We start from the raw sequence: 16,797 nt of genomic DNA, 5'->3' as shown, positions 1-16,797 counted from the left end.
CTTTTATGGATGACAGCGTTATGATCATTTGTTCCCAAGTAAGTGACACATGTAAGCACTTGGCAGGGGGTTGTCACACTGGACCACTATAGAGGTATTGTACAATATAAATCATAGACCCCGCCTCCAATACAAAACAAATCAATAAATACAAACGTATGTCAGCAACAACAATAAGAGAACATGATGGACAGAGGTTGGTCATAACACCAACAAATGGAAGAAAAAAAAACAATTACATCAATCATCAATGAATAAATCCATAAAAAAATTCTGGTAAGAGTGAAAAGAAAGTGGCAAACTGCGACTGCGTTACATCGCCACGCCAATGCTTTGAAAGTGCAAAGCTTTTTCTGACCATGGTTGTGTGCTTAAAACTGTTACAATTTGTACAGTTCATTTAATACTACCATCCCATTAGCGGCTCTAGGCCATCTATGACATTATGACTGACATGAAAAAAGGGTCCGAGTGGTGAATAAATTGCATGTTCATTAAGTTTTAAGGCCATGTCAATTCATTCATCATGATACATTTGGACGAGTATGAGGTGAATGAGCAGGTTGGTCTGTTGAATCAATGTGTAGGGCTGCAACTATGCATTATTGTCTCCGTGATTCTTTAATCGAAAGGCATATGTTTTTTATTGTGTTATTGTGTTATTTCACACACATTTCATATACGTACTGTATATCAACGAATCAATTCACCACTTTCTTATTATTTTTCTCGTGCATAAATAGTTAAAATAGCAGTCATGATGTGTGTAGATTGGCTATTTTCACTATTAATTAGGCTATTTTCACTATTCATTTTGCCTATAATGATAGGCACACAATGGGGATTGATTATTAATTGATTATTGTATTACATTATGGATTGTTTATAATCAATTAAATCGATGTGAATGGGTGAATGTAACGCACATTGGAAAGCACTGTGGATAAAAGTGCTACAGAAATGCACCACTTACAGTACCAGGTTAGTCTCACTATTCATCAGCACAGTGGAGTGGAGATCTCTGCCGACTGAATATCTGGTGACATCTAAATTCATTCAAAGTACAGACATGAGTTAGAAGTGAACAGCAGAGAAAGACGCGGCAGACAAATGTATGCCCACTGCTTTGAAAACAAACATCACCGTCACAATGAGAAGGTCCACCCTGAAGTCTACATCACCGTCACAATAAGAAGGTCCACCCTGAAGTCTTGGCATTTGTTCATTCTCTCAATTTTGTCCACCCAGTGGAAACAATATTATAACTATAATAAAATAGTTCAAATAATTAAACAACTAGAGATAAGTCTCTCAACCAGACAACTCTTAAAACGCAAAAGCCTACATACATATGCCTTCCAACATCCAAAAGATTATTCGGAAAGGGAGGTGATATAATAACTACAAATTGACATTATTCCGAGCTTAGGAAAGGCGGTCTCAGAACCTTTCCTCTGAACACATCCAGATGTGTTCCTCATACTGCTGCAGAGTCTGTAACTGCGCCTTGAAAACGGTTGTGACATGAAGTTCTCGTCTGCTTGTCATTTCGGTTCACAAAAATATATTTGAAAATATCTTTGGAATTTCCATATCTGCTATTCTAAGCCGAAAGCTAGAAATCTTTTGACTAATTTGCTCTGTCTTGAGAGAAAACCCTAAACTACCTGTACAATGAATGTAGATATCACCAGAGGTATGGGTAGGCGGAGATCCCTGACCTTCCTGCTACACACGACTAGACGTCAGTTGAATATTATCGAGGCTGAGAGTTCGTACTTACAGGGCCAGCACAGGATTGCTTGCAGGGTCAATAAATCATGTTTTGGATGAATCAATTGCTAACAAACAAATTACAATCACGTAAACACCCCCCACACACACACAAAAAGAAAAAAATGCTGACTATCACATTTAACAGCATCCAACATAAACCCTATCAATCAAATTGATCCTTTGCTGGAAATCATACATTTTTGTATTTGGTTATTGTTTTTATGCAATGCAGATATCCATTTACCCCAAATCCTAATGTTCCTTTTGTAAACAGGATTTAAGAATAAAGAATCTGTAAGCAGGTGTCAGCAATCTCCTTCTCACAATCTCTAGCAATGGCACTGTCTTTACCCTGTTTGAACAACACATCTAGGCTTCAACAAGACATAACGAACCAACGTAACAGCCTTTTAGAACAAATAAAACTATTTACTCTGTAGATTAAAAAGTGTGCTTTTGAAACAAACATCGGGTCAAAGGAAGCAAAACAGGCAATTGACGATATTCACAAGTTGGCCACTTTGCTCTTACGTTACACTCAGGGTCCTCTCTCCCCCCCCCCCCCCCCCCCCATAGTCGTTCTGGTCAGTGTACGAACAGGTGGAACAACGCCATGCAAAAGCTGATTCCTCAGGATATGTTTTCCTTTCAGGCTCCTCCCCCTGGCCTCACTGACCAGCAGACTGGCCAGGCTCCACCTCCTCTTCCTCATCATTGGTCACCGCGAACGCCCGCACTCGTCTCATCTCCCGGGAAGATTGTGACTTATGGGAATGCTTTGGGGGGGAAATACGCATGTCGTTAAGATACTTTAAAACACTAGGAAACACTGCTAAATAGTATCTATATTTGTAGATATGGATGGCTGTTCATCGGTCTGCAACATCACTGTTATTGTTATAACATCATCATGTGATAATATACCAGACTTGGTTTATTCCACTCTAATCTTAAATATGTATGATGGTAGCCTTACATCTTTACTGGCAATAACCGATGGTAAACTACTACACTTACATACATAATATAGGGTTGAGAGAGGGGGGGGATGGAGGGGCTGACCTGAAGATGGAGGTCCAAGATACAGCCATGGTGGGTGGAGCTAACAGTTCTGGACACACAGATGTACAGGGAGCGAGAAAGGACAAAGCAGAGCAGAACCGACATCAACACAAGACAACACAACAGAAGAAGAAGAAAGGACAAAACAGCAGAACCGACATCAACAAAAGACAACACAACAGAAGAAGAAGAAAGGACAAAACAGAGCAGAACCGACATCACCACAACACAACACAGGAGCCATGCAGGAGAAAAGTGTCAGCATCATACTTTGATTGATTGATACTTTATTAACCGTTTGCAGGACAGAAGCACAGGAAGGTACAGTTCAATAAAATGTCTGCTAAGAGGCTTTAGACCCAAGAAAGCCTATGGCTTGTTTCCTTTGGGATCTTTCATGCTCAATTCATCGAAAACATACATTAATACATGTATACAGACCTCCACCTGTCATGTTGTGTACTGTAGTACAGTAGAAGGACGGCTACAGTGAAGCTGAATTATATAACAGCAACATTAACCCATTCAATCCGGGAAAGCATCTGTGTGGTTTTAGATCTTTGCGTTGGCAATTTTTGGAAAATCTTGAAAGTGAGGGAATTACTGATTTAGAAGGCATTTGTAGAAGCAACAGGTTTCGCCCCCAGCAATCAAATGCACTTTTAGAATTCATACAAAAAAATCATCCAGACATCGGTGATTAGGGTTAAATGTAGGGTAATAGTCAGGAACTATTATCAGTATTACCAGTCAAATCTGGGAATACATTTCTTACCAAGAATGTTCTTCACCAATGTGTTTGTAAAGGTGTCTACTAACATATCCCACATTGATTTATATTCAACCTAGGGGAATATTTGACAGCTGCTGAAAGTTGGGGTACCATCAACAGCCAATATATGGCAAAATGTTCTAAATTTCATTATGCTTTAAATAGCATGGGACGTGTCAAACAAGGGGGTTTTCAACATTCTGAATCCATTCCAAGCATTTGTTTTGCACGAAAAACACTCATTGGGCTAAAACGGCCATAGACACTTTTTAAGCCCAAGGAGTGTTTTTTGTGCAAAACTAATGCTTGGAATGGATTCAGAATCATGACAACCCCCTAGTTTGGCCATAGACCCCCTAGTTTGGTTTTTCCCACACTGTCGAGACCTAGCCTAGGAGACCACAGGCGTGACCCAAACCTGGGACCTAGCCTCAGAGACCACAGGCGTGACCCAAACTAGTGAAAATAGTCGCTTCATGCCGCGTTGCGAGCTTATAGATCGACTATTTTCACTATTTCTTAATTATTATTATTTTGTATTTAGGAAATTTTGTAGATTTTTTTGTTTATTTTATAAAAGTTCAATCTTTTGAAATATATACATCTTTTTTAAATGTAGGAAGAGAAAATGGGATTTTCACTTCAGTTGTGACTCATAAAAGATGGTCAGCGACCCACAAATGGGTCCCGACCCAGTGTTTGGGAAACAGTGCTATAAAGTGGTCCAAACAGTACACATGACAAATACTGTACTTTATTTCCAGGTGGGTTGCTAATGTCATCAAATCAGGAGAGAGTATTTTATTTATCAGCTTCAATTGTGCTCCAGTTTAAAATTTGTCTGCTAATTTCTTTGTGTCATCACTTCTAATCCACGTTTAGCGTGGATACTGTACGAGTTCTCTTTCCTAACTGGATGGAATGAATTGGTATCCCGACCTGGGACCTTTTGTTTTGTTTACTAAAGAGCTGGGGAGACGGGGAGACCACTGTTACTAAACAAACACTATAACAATGAATACTATCAGAATATGTGAGCTTACTTACTTATTTAAAACCAGTGGTGGAAAGCAACTAGGTACATTTACTTAAGTACTGTACTTAACAAATTGGCTGCCACCGGGTGGTGATAGAGGCCAGAATAGGGCAGATTGTCATGTTTTCACATCCAGGTTCCTTGCTCGCAGACCTCCATTGTAAGAAATGGCTTATGTTAGCAGTAGCTCACAATGTTTATCTTTCGCCAGAAACGTTAATATGTCGGAAGCGATGCGATAAAAAAAAAAATCACAAATCAGATCCGAACATCGGATGGATGATGATCACCACGGACAGCGCTCGTAGTTTCAGAGATAACCGCCAAAAAAGATCCTACATTTAATGGGACCCTATGGAATGCGTGCGCACGTCTCCTGGTGCTGGGGGTGACGAAGGTGTTGCCTAGCAACCGGGTCAGTGTTAAAAGTTGATTTTCAGCAAAACAGTTTCATTAATTGACGGAGAATTCTGTCAAAAGACAACAGTTGGATTTTAAATAGTGATGTCCCGATACTGTATCGGATCGGCCCTTATTTGATATATCGGGTCATATCGGTATCGGTGAATATGCCAGTCTAACCACCGATCCGACAAAGGGGTAAGGGGTTGACACTATGGCAGGTAAGTAAATTGTTGGGACATGTGGAGTTTGCTTTGGAGTTGGCCAAACTGCAAGTGCACATTTGAGTGAGGAGTCTGCTATGAACACAACACAAGATATATAGCCAGATAGCTATAAACACAACATGAGATCACGACACTGGTATCCGTATTCGGTATCGGTATCGGCTAACACAGAAATTGAGGTATCGGGATCGGATCGGAAGCGAAATCTTTTTAAATGACAGAATATTCCGCCAAAGGCAGCCAATTTCCAATTTCCAATACTGACTTCTACTCCACTACATCTCAGAGAGAAATATTGTACTTTTACTCCAGTACATGTCTTTGAAAACTTTAGTTACTTGTAGATTTTGATTCTAATTACAAAACATACACTAACAAACTCAGACCTATATACATTTCGGCCATTTGAAAATAGCCGATCTGCTATTTTCAAAAGATTTTGTATACATTTGATAACTTGAAATGGGACATTCTGTACAATGAGTACTTTTACTTTTGGTACTTTAAGTACATTTTCAATTCCGTATTTCTATGTTGCAGTATTGATACTTCTAATGAAGTAACACAATTTAGTATTTTTTTCCACCACTGCGTATGATTTCAGTCTTCACTCACCGATGACGACTGGTGGTCATGTGGTCGTTCCAGTTTTATCCGGATGTCACGTCCTTTCCCTCCGTCAGGTTTACCAGGCCCTGCAGGACACCAACATAACCTCAGTCAGATAACTCACCAATAGATTGAGTCCAATAATAGCTTGAAAACACTTTATTTATAAAATGTACAAGTGTGAATATTCTATTTGATCATGGCGTTCAGGCTCTGCTATACATTACTCCCTGTTCAGCACATTAGCAAGTACTATAAAGTATTTCCCCTGAGGGAAAGCAGTGCCTACTGGTGGTACTACGTGTTTCTTTCCTCCCGGATCGTAGTAACTTGGCAACAGCCCCTTATGTGATGCGCAGAACTACTTCGCCCCTAGTCACTACATAAGTGTCATTCCAAGATAATAGCACTGGCCGGCTTTGCTCTGTGCTAGGAATAGTGCTCGCCGCTGGCATTGGGGTAATTTACCATTCTCTCCATATCTGTACATAACTCGATCGGAGCAGAGTCGGCTCTAGTGGATTTTGCAACGTTCGGCACTGTCTGCGGCTCGCTCGGCAGTGCCTCTCGTTGTAATTGTAACATAACTACTACCTAACTTAATATTAGGGGCTGTCTGTTCTCACCAAGTGGGCCGAGTGGTCCACTTTCCTGGGGGAAAAATACAACATCAGTGGCAGCACTGACAGCAAGAGGAAGTGCAATGAATCAGGTGAGCTAAAGTAGACCGCTAATTTGATCAGCTGCTTGACATGTCACATACAGTACAGAGTACATCGATCGCCCACATACTGTAGTGCTGCACATGGGTAAACCTCTTGAATGTATCTGCCTGAACTAGCTCACATGCTACACATCATTATTGACGTTGTTGGGTGGAAACCTTGTATGTCAAGAACCGTAATATTACAGGAGAGTTCCAAGGGATCCAATGTAGTTAACGGTATTTATTTTATTCACAAGCTCTTGTTAATGATGTGCAGCCTGCGTAGCTAGCCCTACTGTGCAGACATGCGTCGCTGCTGCTGCTGCTGCTAACTCTGCCTCGCTTGCTGCTAACCTGCTGCTCATGACGTTTTGCAAAAAACACCGCCTCCCCAGCATCCACCTGTACGCTCTGTTTCTACACCCCCAGGGGTTTAAATTCATTCCCTGTAGCCTAATTCTGTTTGGCTTATTGTCTCCACCAGGCCGAAGGCATGGGGGGAGAGTATGTTTTGCACTCCGTCCGTCCGTGTGTCCGTCCGTGTGTGTGTGTGTGTGTGTGTGTGTCCGTCCGTCCGTGAGCAGCTAATCTCGGCCACCGTTAACCTGGTCGATGCCAAATTTTGCACACACACTCCCTGGATGCCAACGATGAACCTCTGCCCCAAACTTTCCAGAACGGCCTGTTATAGCGCCACCAGGAGGCCGCTTTGTGCAAAACAAGTTTTTGCATAGTGCACCTACAGATTTTGTCCAAACATCACGCAAATTGGTACACAGTCTCTCTAGAGCAATTCAACGAAACCGGTCTTTCAGATTTCTCAGACTCCATCCTGATTGGTTAAGATTGGCTTCCAAAGTTCACAGGAGTGCTCAGTTTCAAACAAAATGCTGCAAATCATGAACACATCGCGTGATTCCCGTGAAATTGTGCACCCACATTCCCACTAGGCCGAGGACAAAATGCCACATGAACAATTTCAACTCAGCCTCAAGGTGGCGCTATAACTGGCCGAAAAGTGTTTTTACCTCTAACTGCACGGATCTGTGGATAACCTGGTGGAGACCTGTGCCCAGAAGGGCACTTTTTCTAGTATCTTATCTAAAATTGTTCATACTACAGGGAATGAATGGAGACAGAGCCCTGATACCAAACTATGCTTGATATATCTATGCTCAATACATTATATTCAAAATTAATTCTAAGCGTGGTCTGTCTGAAATACTTTCCTTGGTAGAATATTTATAAAACCCACAGACAAACTTAACCACTTTAAAGTAGGGCAAAAGTTACATATACCGGGTAAATAATAAAAAGTTCAAACATGGAGATACAAGGTTTCTGCCCAACAGCAACAATATTCTTCTGCATCTCTTCAGTACATTGATCATTAATGCAATTTGTACATCTTGGCTCATCTGTACAGACTTTCTGAGAAAAATCTTTAAAAAAAAAAGTATCAGAATGGAGCGTCAATAAAATCTCTTTTATGTGTATTTCCTTTGGAAGATCATCTTCCTCAGAATTCCACCCATTTTTCTGTCTACGTGTTCTGTGTCTTAGAGGTGAGATGTAGACAGAAACCTGCCTAACAAGGACACCATCGGTGAGGATTCCAAACTAATGACGTTTTTTTTAACAAAATCAATGATGTGTATATTGACAAAAAAACAAGAAAAAAACAACAACATATAGGGCGCTGGTCCTTTAAGAAAAGCGTAGGAGGGGTCTAATGTCAGCACAGGTAGAACAAGGAAGCTCTGAGAAGGAAGAGAAGTGAGAGAAGAATTTGCCAGCTCAGGCCTTAGGGTCTGGGATGTAGGGAATGGACAGAATATAATTGAAGGGGAGCTAGTCGGGGTTTTTTTTATTCAGTTGGTGGCGGTAATGCACCTGTTAAGGTATGCCAACCGCCATTACATCCAAAAGAAGAAGAAGAAGAAGGAAGATAAGTGGTCACGTGACTGGGCTGCGCCCATGACACTTTCATGGACACTTTCATGGGAGCCAAACTCACAGACACAGAGCTGAAATGTCAGAATGTTCCTTTAATTAACCCTGGGTTAAGCCCCCTGTTAGTCCAAGGCTTATGGCTCTGTTAAACCTGGCTGTGTTATCCCAGAGTTTATGGGTCCGATAGCACAGGGCATATGGCTCCGTTAGCCCAGGGTTTATGGGTCCGATAGCACAGGGCATATGGCTCCGTTAGCCCAGGGTTTATGGGTCCGATAGCACAGGGCATATGGCTCCGTTAGCCCAGGGTTTATGGGTCCGATAGCACAGGGCATATGGCTCCGTTAGCCCAGGGTTTATGGGTCCGATAGCACAGGGCATATGGCTCCGTTAGCCCAGGGTTTATGGGTCCGATAGCACAGGGCATATGGCTCCCTTAGCCCAGGGTTTATGGGTCCGATAGCACAGGGCATATGGCTCCGTTAGCCCAGGGTTTATGGGTCCGATAGCACAGGGCATATGGCTCCGTTAGCCCAGGGTTTATGGGTCCGATAGCACAGGGCATATGGCTCCCTTAGCCCAGGGTTTATGGGTCCGATAGCACAGGGCATATGGCTCCATTAGCCCAGGGTTTACTTTACAAGGTCCCTGTGTCGTACCTGGGGAGCTGCTGTGACTGGTCTGACTGGTGTTGCTGGTGTTGCTCATGTTGTCATCCAGCCACGTACTGTATGTGAAGGAGTCTCTCTTGTGGGGTGTCCCGGCAGATGACAAGCTTTCCTGGTGAAAGAGTTTAAACAGTTTGTACCTGTAAATTTCAAAAGTAGCCAATTTACATTGAAGAATCCGAGATCTTACGATTAAAAAAAAACTGTGTTCCCATAGACAGCATAAGCCAGCGGAATTTTCACTTCACTTCAGTTCATTTATTTCCTTCTTCTTTTTTTGAGTGTGTTATGAGCACGTAGAGAACACAGTTGTAAACCGTCATCAATTTATATTAAAAAAGGCGTCAAAAATCTCGGCAACGTGGGTGTTTGGACCAAAAGGCATCAAAAGGCGATAATGTTCAAAGCCTCGAACACAAACAGTCCTCACCATGCCAGTGTCATAGTCCTCCGTGGCCTCCGTCTCGTTCTCCTCCACCACGCTGGCAAAGCTGCTGGCATTGGAGGACGAGCGGGAGAGGTCGTGACCTTCAGGGATGGACGGGGTCCTGCCAACGAGTTGAGAAGAACTACAACCTGGGTTAAACCATTCTCATGAGAACTACATCCTGGTAAGAACTACATCCTTCGTTACAATCATTCTGATGAGAACCACATCCTGTTAAGAACTACATCCTTGGTTAAGAAACTCTTAAGAAAACTACACACCAGTCAAATAGGAAAGCAAGACCTGTCATCTCTGGTTTACTCGTATCTGAATGACACTGTAGGTGACCGCCTATTTAGGATACCAGAATTCTATTAAGTCTATTAATCCCAAAGGGAAAGTGAACGTGAATACAGTAGAACCATTCTTTAGCTCCATGGTGAACTAAATATTGGAGCCAACCACTGTCTGGACCCTCCATGCTTGATTTCATGGTTTCATGGCTGAACATAACGGGGCCAGAATTAACAACGGAACAACGCAGGGCCCTGTGTGCGGGACTATTTCAAATAGGTACAGCTGTTGCTTCCGTCAAAACTGTATTGATAGGTCACCGATTTCAATGTAACGCAACACAGGAACCCCAGCTAGTGTTTTTAGTCGTCTAGCAGTTTCTTAATAAAGAATAAAAAAATAGCAGATCAGATTGGGGAGCAATTCATTCGTGTTCATTCACTGGACGCGCTAACGCAAAAAGTGTCGTTCTTGATTGAGCACACGAATCACATCAGCGCGCGCGAAGGCCTTCAGAGGGGTTGATACGTCACTGAACATGGTGATGTGATCATCTTACCTGTTCTTGGTGGTAGTGAGAACTTCAGGAGAGCTCTGGTTGGATGAGTTCTCAGACTTGGGGTCCTGAGAAACATGTCCGCTGTCTGGGGTTTTCATTGTGCTAGGAGAGCACTCTTTACTGATGTATGTTGTACTGTACGGGAACCAGAACAATAGCCATGTAGTTAAATGGAATGTTAACCGCAATCGCAACTATTAACCACTTTTTAGAACTATTTTATAGTTATGACATGCCCAAAATAGGGACGCCAGGTTGAAAGTTGTTAAAGATGGAGTGTCCCCCCTAAAACATGGCTATCAGGTACTATGATCATACTAGGAGGAAGATTTTTCTCAAAAGTGATTAGAGTAATGTTAATTCCATACACGTACAACACAGAAAAAGTACAAAAATCACGGCACTCCATCTTTAAAAGGCAATATTGAGATTCTGTATATTTCCGATTGCCTATACTTTATCTTTATCAAACGACATGTCAGCTACTATACTGTCTACTATTTTGCGATATGTCAGCTACTATTATATATACTTTGTATACGCTTTGTATAAAAATATTCCTGACATTTCTGGTAGCCTCTCACCTCCTCTCTTGAACTTCCTGAATGTTCTCAATGCCGATAGCACTGCTCCGTCTAGAGCTGAACGGTCCAGACTTCTTCCTGGTCGGGCTTTTCCCAGGAATGATTAGAGACTGCCAGGGAACATATTATATTATCAGGAATGATTAGAGACTGCCAGGGAACATATTATATTATCAGGAATTATTACAGACTGCCAGGGAACATATTATATTATCAGGAATTATTACAGACTGCCAGGGAACATATGATATTATCAGGAATGATTACAGACTGCCAGGGAACATATTATATTATCAGGAATGATTACAGACTGCCAGGGAACATATTTATAGACCTTCAGCATCACAGTTATACCAGAGACCACTAGAACATGTCTTAACCAGTTAACCCACCACCAACACAAAATTTCTTTACGAAGAATGGCAGATCTACAAGCTCACAACACATCACATTGCGACATGTTGTGAGCTTGTAGATCTGCTATTATGGGCTAATGTTCCCCCAAGAATATGGATGCTGGGGTTCAAGTGGTTGACCTATATTATTGGCTTGTCGATCTGCTATTTTCGCCGAAAAATCGCATATGAGAAGCTTTCAATAGGAATGCGATAGGAATTTTAATGGTTAATTGTATATTATGGAAATCTCTCCAGAATTGAAAATAAAAAAATACAGTATCATTTTTGAAATTGATAAAAAAGATAATTTATTCCTCCAGCATCTTATGTAACAATGAATTGTTAGGGCACAGAGCGCAGGCACTGCCTTGAAGTCATGGCTTGATAACAGAATACTAAAATAGGGCGTTAAAAAGGCTTAATGTCAAGCCTCAGTGCCAGTGTTTCCATCAGGGCAGCCGAGGCAGGCGAGCCAGCCCCGGGGCTTACCATTAAAATGTGCATTCTGAGCAAACGCTTTGTTCATTCAGTCTGTCTTTGTAAGCCCTCAAAACAAGGACTGAGAAAGAAAAATAAGTCTTTTATCTAATGTGGCTTCAAAGACGAGGAGATTTTATTTTATTTTATTTTAGGGCAACCTAAATACATCAACATTTATTGTAGGAGCCAAAACTGACCTAAAGCACATTTTGATTGATTTACAACATTATCCCATTCTGTACGGGAACCCCTTTTGGTGTTTTAACTATTGAAAAATAGCAGATCTACAAGCTCATAGCACGCCACCGAGTGGCGCGCTACGAGCTTGTAGGTCTGCTATTTTTGAAAAATCGTGAAAATGCGGCACAAATCTTTGAACACATATTCTTTCAGAAGACTTTTTTTTTATTATTTCGACGTCAGGCCTAAATGGGTTATTGCATTTTTTGTTTATTATTATTGTGTATTATAACAAGGTGATATAGTGTTATTATTATCAGTATTTGCATTTTGGTATTGTTGGTTTGTTTACTAATATTAGGTGTTGTTGCAATATGTTATGATACATTTCTGACTATTCTGTATTATTTTTGAGCTACTGCGCATGTGAAGTTGACCAGTGACGTCAGAGAATAGTGAAAGTGAATTCAGAGTTGAGTTGATGCAAGAGTGGAACGACACAAGTTTTTGACCGTAAACAATTCGTAACGTAACGTAAACTTTGTAAACTAAAGGAATCGTGTTTTTATTATTTTTCTTTGATATTGTTTAAGCCAGTCAATTGTTTTCAAGTGGACCCTTTTTGAGAGAAGCTCAGGAGGATTCTGTTTGTGGATGGAAATAAGGGATTGGATTTTGCAATAAATTCCCATAAAGTACACGACGACGATCTCCGCCATTCATTGGATGTTGTGAGTTGATCATAACAATAAGAAGTGGAGAATTATTCTGTTACGAGTCAATACTAAAAGTTCTGCTGGATATTACTGTGACTAGTGAAATGATTATATTTATCATTTTGTAACTAAATAGAACATTGGATATGGAACAACCTAGTGTAAATTAAATTACACAGCAGACAACAGACAATAAAAATAACGCAACAAAGCAGATAGGACAGTGAGGAAAGAAAAGTGTTTCTGCAAAGACCATCACCGGATGAAGAGTGATAATGATTTCAATGTGGTGATTGGTGATGAAAAATCACAGGATGTGGTCATTGTCAAATCGATCCATTCATGTGAAACTGAAACGGTGGTTTTCAAGCTGTAGACCTTCTATCACATACAGACTTAATTAATCTCCAGTGCATTATGCACGCTGTTATTGATTAGGCAAGGGATAGAGAGACATCCAGGGCTGGAATGCATCAGCCCTGATACAGAGAGAAGTGTTTAATCATCAGTGGTGGAAAAATAAAGTATATAGTATAAAGTATATAGTATATAAGTATCGAAAAAAGTACGAAAGTATTGGCTTCAAAATGTAGTTGAATGTATGTACTCATTGCGCAGAATGTCCAATTTCAAGTTTCAAATGTATAATAATCATTTGAAAATAGCAAATCTACAAGCTCGCAATTGTGAGCTTGTAGATCAGCTATTTTCAAATGGCCAAAATATATAAGTCTGGTGTGGTTAAATAAATGTATGTTTTGTAATAATAATCGAAATCTACAAAGTAACTATCTAAAGGTTTCAAATAATTGTAGTGGAGTAAAAGGACAATATTTGTCTTTGAGATGTAGTGGAGTAAAAGTAAAAGTACTGGAAATCGAAAACAAGTACAAATACCTCAAAATTTCACTTAAGTACAGTACTTAAGTAAATATACTTAGTTACTGTCCACCACTGTTAATCATGCAGAGGAAAGAATATATATCGTCACTGTCAGGTGGAAACCTTTATGTCCAAAACCCTTACTTTTCAGGAAACAGAAAATAAGAACCTTGCTCGGTTCCAGCATATCCTTCATATATATGAAGTTATTAGTTACAAGCTCTTCTTAATTAATTAAATATTTGTAAAAGCCACAGACAGACATAACCTTGGTCAACCTGGCACAACATATTTTGGGAAGATCACACACATGAATCTACGAAAAACAAATCCATAAAAAGAAAGAAATATGGATGGAGATACAGGGTTTTCTGCCAGACAGTGACGAGATTGTGAGTAGTTAGAATTAAGACTTGAACCTCTTCTATTGTTCCTATCCCTATGGCGCTGCCTCGGCGTCCATATTTACTGGGGCTTTTGCCTGGGACGAGTAAGGACTTGAGTCACACAGCAGGAGCAGGGGAGAGGAGGGAGGGGGAGGGAGAGAGAGAGAGAGTGTGTATGTGTAAAAGAAGATAATGAGGGGCAGAAGAGAAGATAAAAAACACAGTGTGAGTCTCTCCGTGCAGTTAAAGTTATGTTTGTTTGAAAACAGAACAGGAAGCACATGTTAGCTGGAGGCTACTGTACATACAGTAGCAACAACATCAACGATAGAGGGATACGTTGACACCACGGGAGTTAGCCAGCTGAATGAGAGGGAGGGAAGGGGTTAGGGCGAGAGGAGGAGAGGGAGAGAGAGAGGGGGAGAGAAAGAGAGAGGGGGTGGAGGGAGAGGGGAAGGGAGGGAAGGAAGGAGAGAAAGAGAGAGGGGTGGAGGGAGAGGGGAAGGGAGGGAGGGAAGGAAGGAGAGAAAGAGAGTGAGAGGGAAAAAAGAGAGAGAAAGAGGAGAGACTAGGAGGGGGAGAGATAGTAAGCATGTGAGAATCAGGGTGAAAAGGAGTAAAGCTTCAAGAACAGAGGAGAACATACTTGACATTATACTTCAGGTTACACATTAACACATTAAGACAGGGTTACAGACAAGCCTGAAGCCTCAGGTACAGTCACATACCATTTGGTTAATAATGTTCATTAGTCTATTTTAAATGGATATTCACAGCATATCCTATTTGTGATATATCCAAGCTGAGCCGTGTCCATCAAATAAAGAATATTGTTCTTAATGAAAGCACAAACGCCCCGTTGAAAAATACATGATTGAAGAATTAAGTGAATCACTTAATGAAAGGCAAAGTACATTTTCAGCCATACAGTTCATTGAGCATAGATCACTGAAAACATCAGCCAAAAGGATACTTACCTGTACATGTAAACATACATTATGTGAGATTATTCATAACAGACAAGACCATTGTATTTAGACACGTGTGTGTGTGTGTGTGTGTGTGTGTGTGTGTGTGTGTGTGTGTGTGTGTGTGTGTGTGTGTGTGTGTGTGTGTGTGTGTGTGTGTGTGTGTGTGTGTGTGTGTGTGTGAGTGTGAATGTGTATGTATGTACAGCTTTTATTTTGTGCCAAATACGGACAAGCACAAGCTTCAGCTGGCATGCGAACACACACACACACACACACACACACACACACACACACACACACACACACACACACACACACACACACACACACACACACACACACACACACAATTGTGTAATCTCTAACGCAGGCACATACAGTACAGTATTCACACAGAATGCAGATGCACTGGATTTTGTGAACATGGAAATGATGCAAGGTCGATGTTAGATGCAGCATGGATCCAAGTAAGTCAATTCACTTCATCTATTCTACGGCAAGTAGTCAAGCAAGGGCTGTGAGTGAGTCAGTGTTCAGTCTCCTGTTGTAGTGGCAGACAGGGCTGTGAGTAAGTCAGTGTTCAGTCTCCTGTTGTAGTGGCAGACAGGGCTGTGAGTGAGTCAGTGTTCAGTCTCCGTTGTAGTGGCAGACAGCAAGAACCTTCATAATGCAGGGAAGGATCCCAAACTTTAACATGCCAAGCACCCCCTATTGCAAAATGGATTTAATAACCCAGAAAATGGCTTTCTTTTCCCTCCATTTTCCAATTGGTACCGCTGGCCGCAGCCCCCACTTTGACAATCAGTGGCCTAAAGTAAGCCAGTGTCTCTGTGAGGGGTTAGTGCAGTAGGTTGTGTTCACACTAGCCGTCTTTAATGAAGAATGCCTATGGCGCATAAGCATTTCTGCTGAAAATGAAGAAATTAAAAACGACGGAAAAAAGGTATATTGCACAAATAATACACTAACAGACTTCAAAATAACTCTGTTCCAATTATTGATAACAATGTTTTAAACTAGTAGATGTTAAATTATTCATTGAGCAACTTGCATGGCATAGCCTATAGCCTACAGTATATCCACTAAAAATCTATCAATCTTTTATAGACAAGCTGTCAGACGGACACTGACTGTGTAATAGTTCTTCCTTTAAGAAAATACAATTGATATATAGCGAATAATTCTATTAGGATAGGTTTTTAATATTAATATAGGTGGAGGGACGCTGGTGGTAGTCTGATGTGGGGCATCATGTATAGGTTACAGCCATGATTGGAAAGCTGATGCTCTGCTCAGGCATACAAAGTCCTCTGACGGCCCCCTACACACTGGCCTTTTGGCCATCTCCTACACGGATTTCATGAGAAAAAGGTGCCGTCTACTTTTTTGAAAAGCCGAGCCAGTGTGAACATACGAAGGCGTGAGAAGGGGAAGGGGGCGGGGTTATATATGGCGGAGGCAGAGTTTTAGGAGGGCTCGCCTCCCCTTATAGAGAGTAGTGGGGGGGGGGCAGTATACAGTACTTACTATCCCTGGGAACTTGGGGCTGTCTGAGGTGCCGTTGTGGTGGTTAAAGCCTCCGCTGACACTAGTGGAGACAGTGTGTGGCTTCTTGAAAGTGAGCCCCACGGTGTCCATAGACTGGCTCCTGCTGCGGATGACCCGCTACAGAGAGAGAGGATACACGATGAGACGGACCACTGACCGTC

General features: G+C 41.3%; 1 protein-coding gene across 1 annotated transcript in view; it reads right to left on the bottom strand.

Annotated features, from left to right (window-relative positions):
- Positions 1 to 2,385: 2,385 nt before the first annotated feature.
- The window catches only part of LOC310861070 (rap1 GTPase-activating protein 1-like), a 78,554-nt gene continuing 64,142 nt past the window's right edge, over positions 2,386 to 16,797 (bottom strand). Inside the window, exons 18-24 of the mRNA XM_083768363.1 lie at positions 16,616 to 16,753; positions 11,076 to 11,185; positions 10,492 to 10,626; positions 9,642 to 9,780; positions 9,203 to 9,323; positions 5,891 to 5,970; positions 2,386 to 2,552 (exon numbers count right to left, since the gene is read on the bottom strand). Of these exons, the coding sequence (XP_083624489.1) occupies positions 2,445 to 2,552; positions 5,891 to 5,970; positions 9,203 to 9,323; positions 9,642 to 9,780; positions 10,492 to 10,626; positions 11,076 to 11,185; positions 16,616 to 16,753 (831 nt within the window). The 3' untranslated portion in view covers positions 2,386 to 2,444. The remainder of the gene's footprint in view (positions 2,553 to 5,890; positions 5,971 to 9,202; positions 9,324 to 9,641; positions 9,781 to 10,491; positions 10,627 to 11,075; positions 11,186 to 16,615; positions 16,754 to 16,797) is intronic.

The sequence above is a fragment of the Protomyctophum parallelum genome (genome assembly GCF_964188405.1).
Source record: "Protomyctophum parallelum genome assembly, chromosome: 7".
Taxonomy (NCBI): domain Eukaryota; kingdom Metazoa; phylum Chordata; class Actinopteri; order Myctophiformes; family Myctophidae; genus Protomyctophum; species Protomyctophum parallelum.
This window is presented reverse-complemented; position numbering and strand designations above follow the sequence as displayed.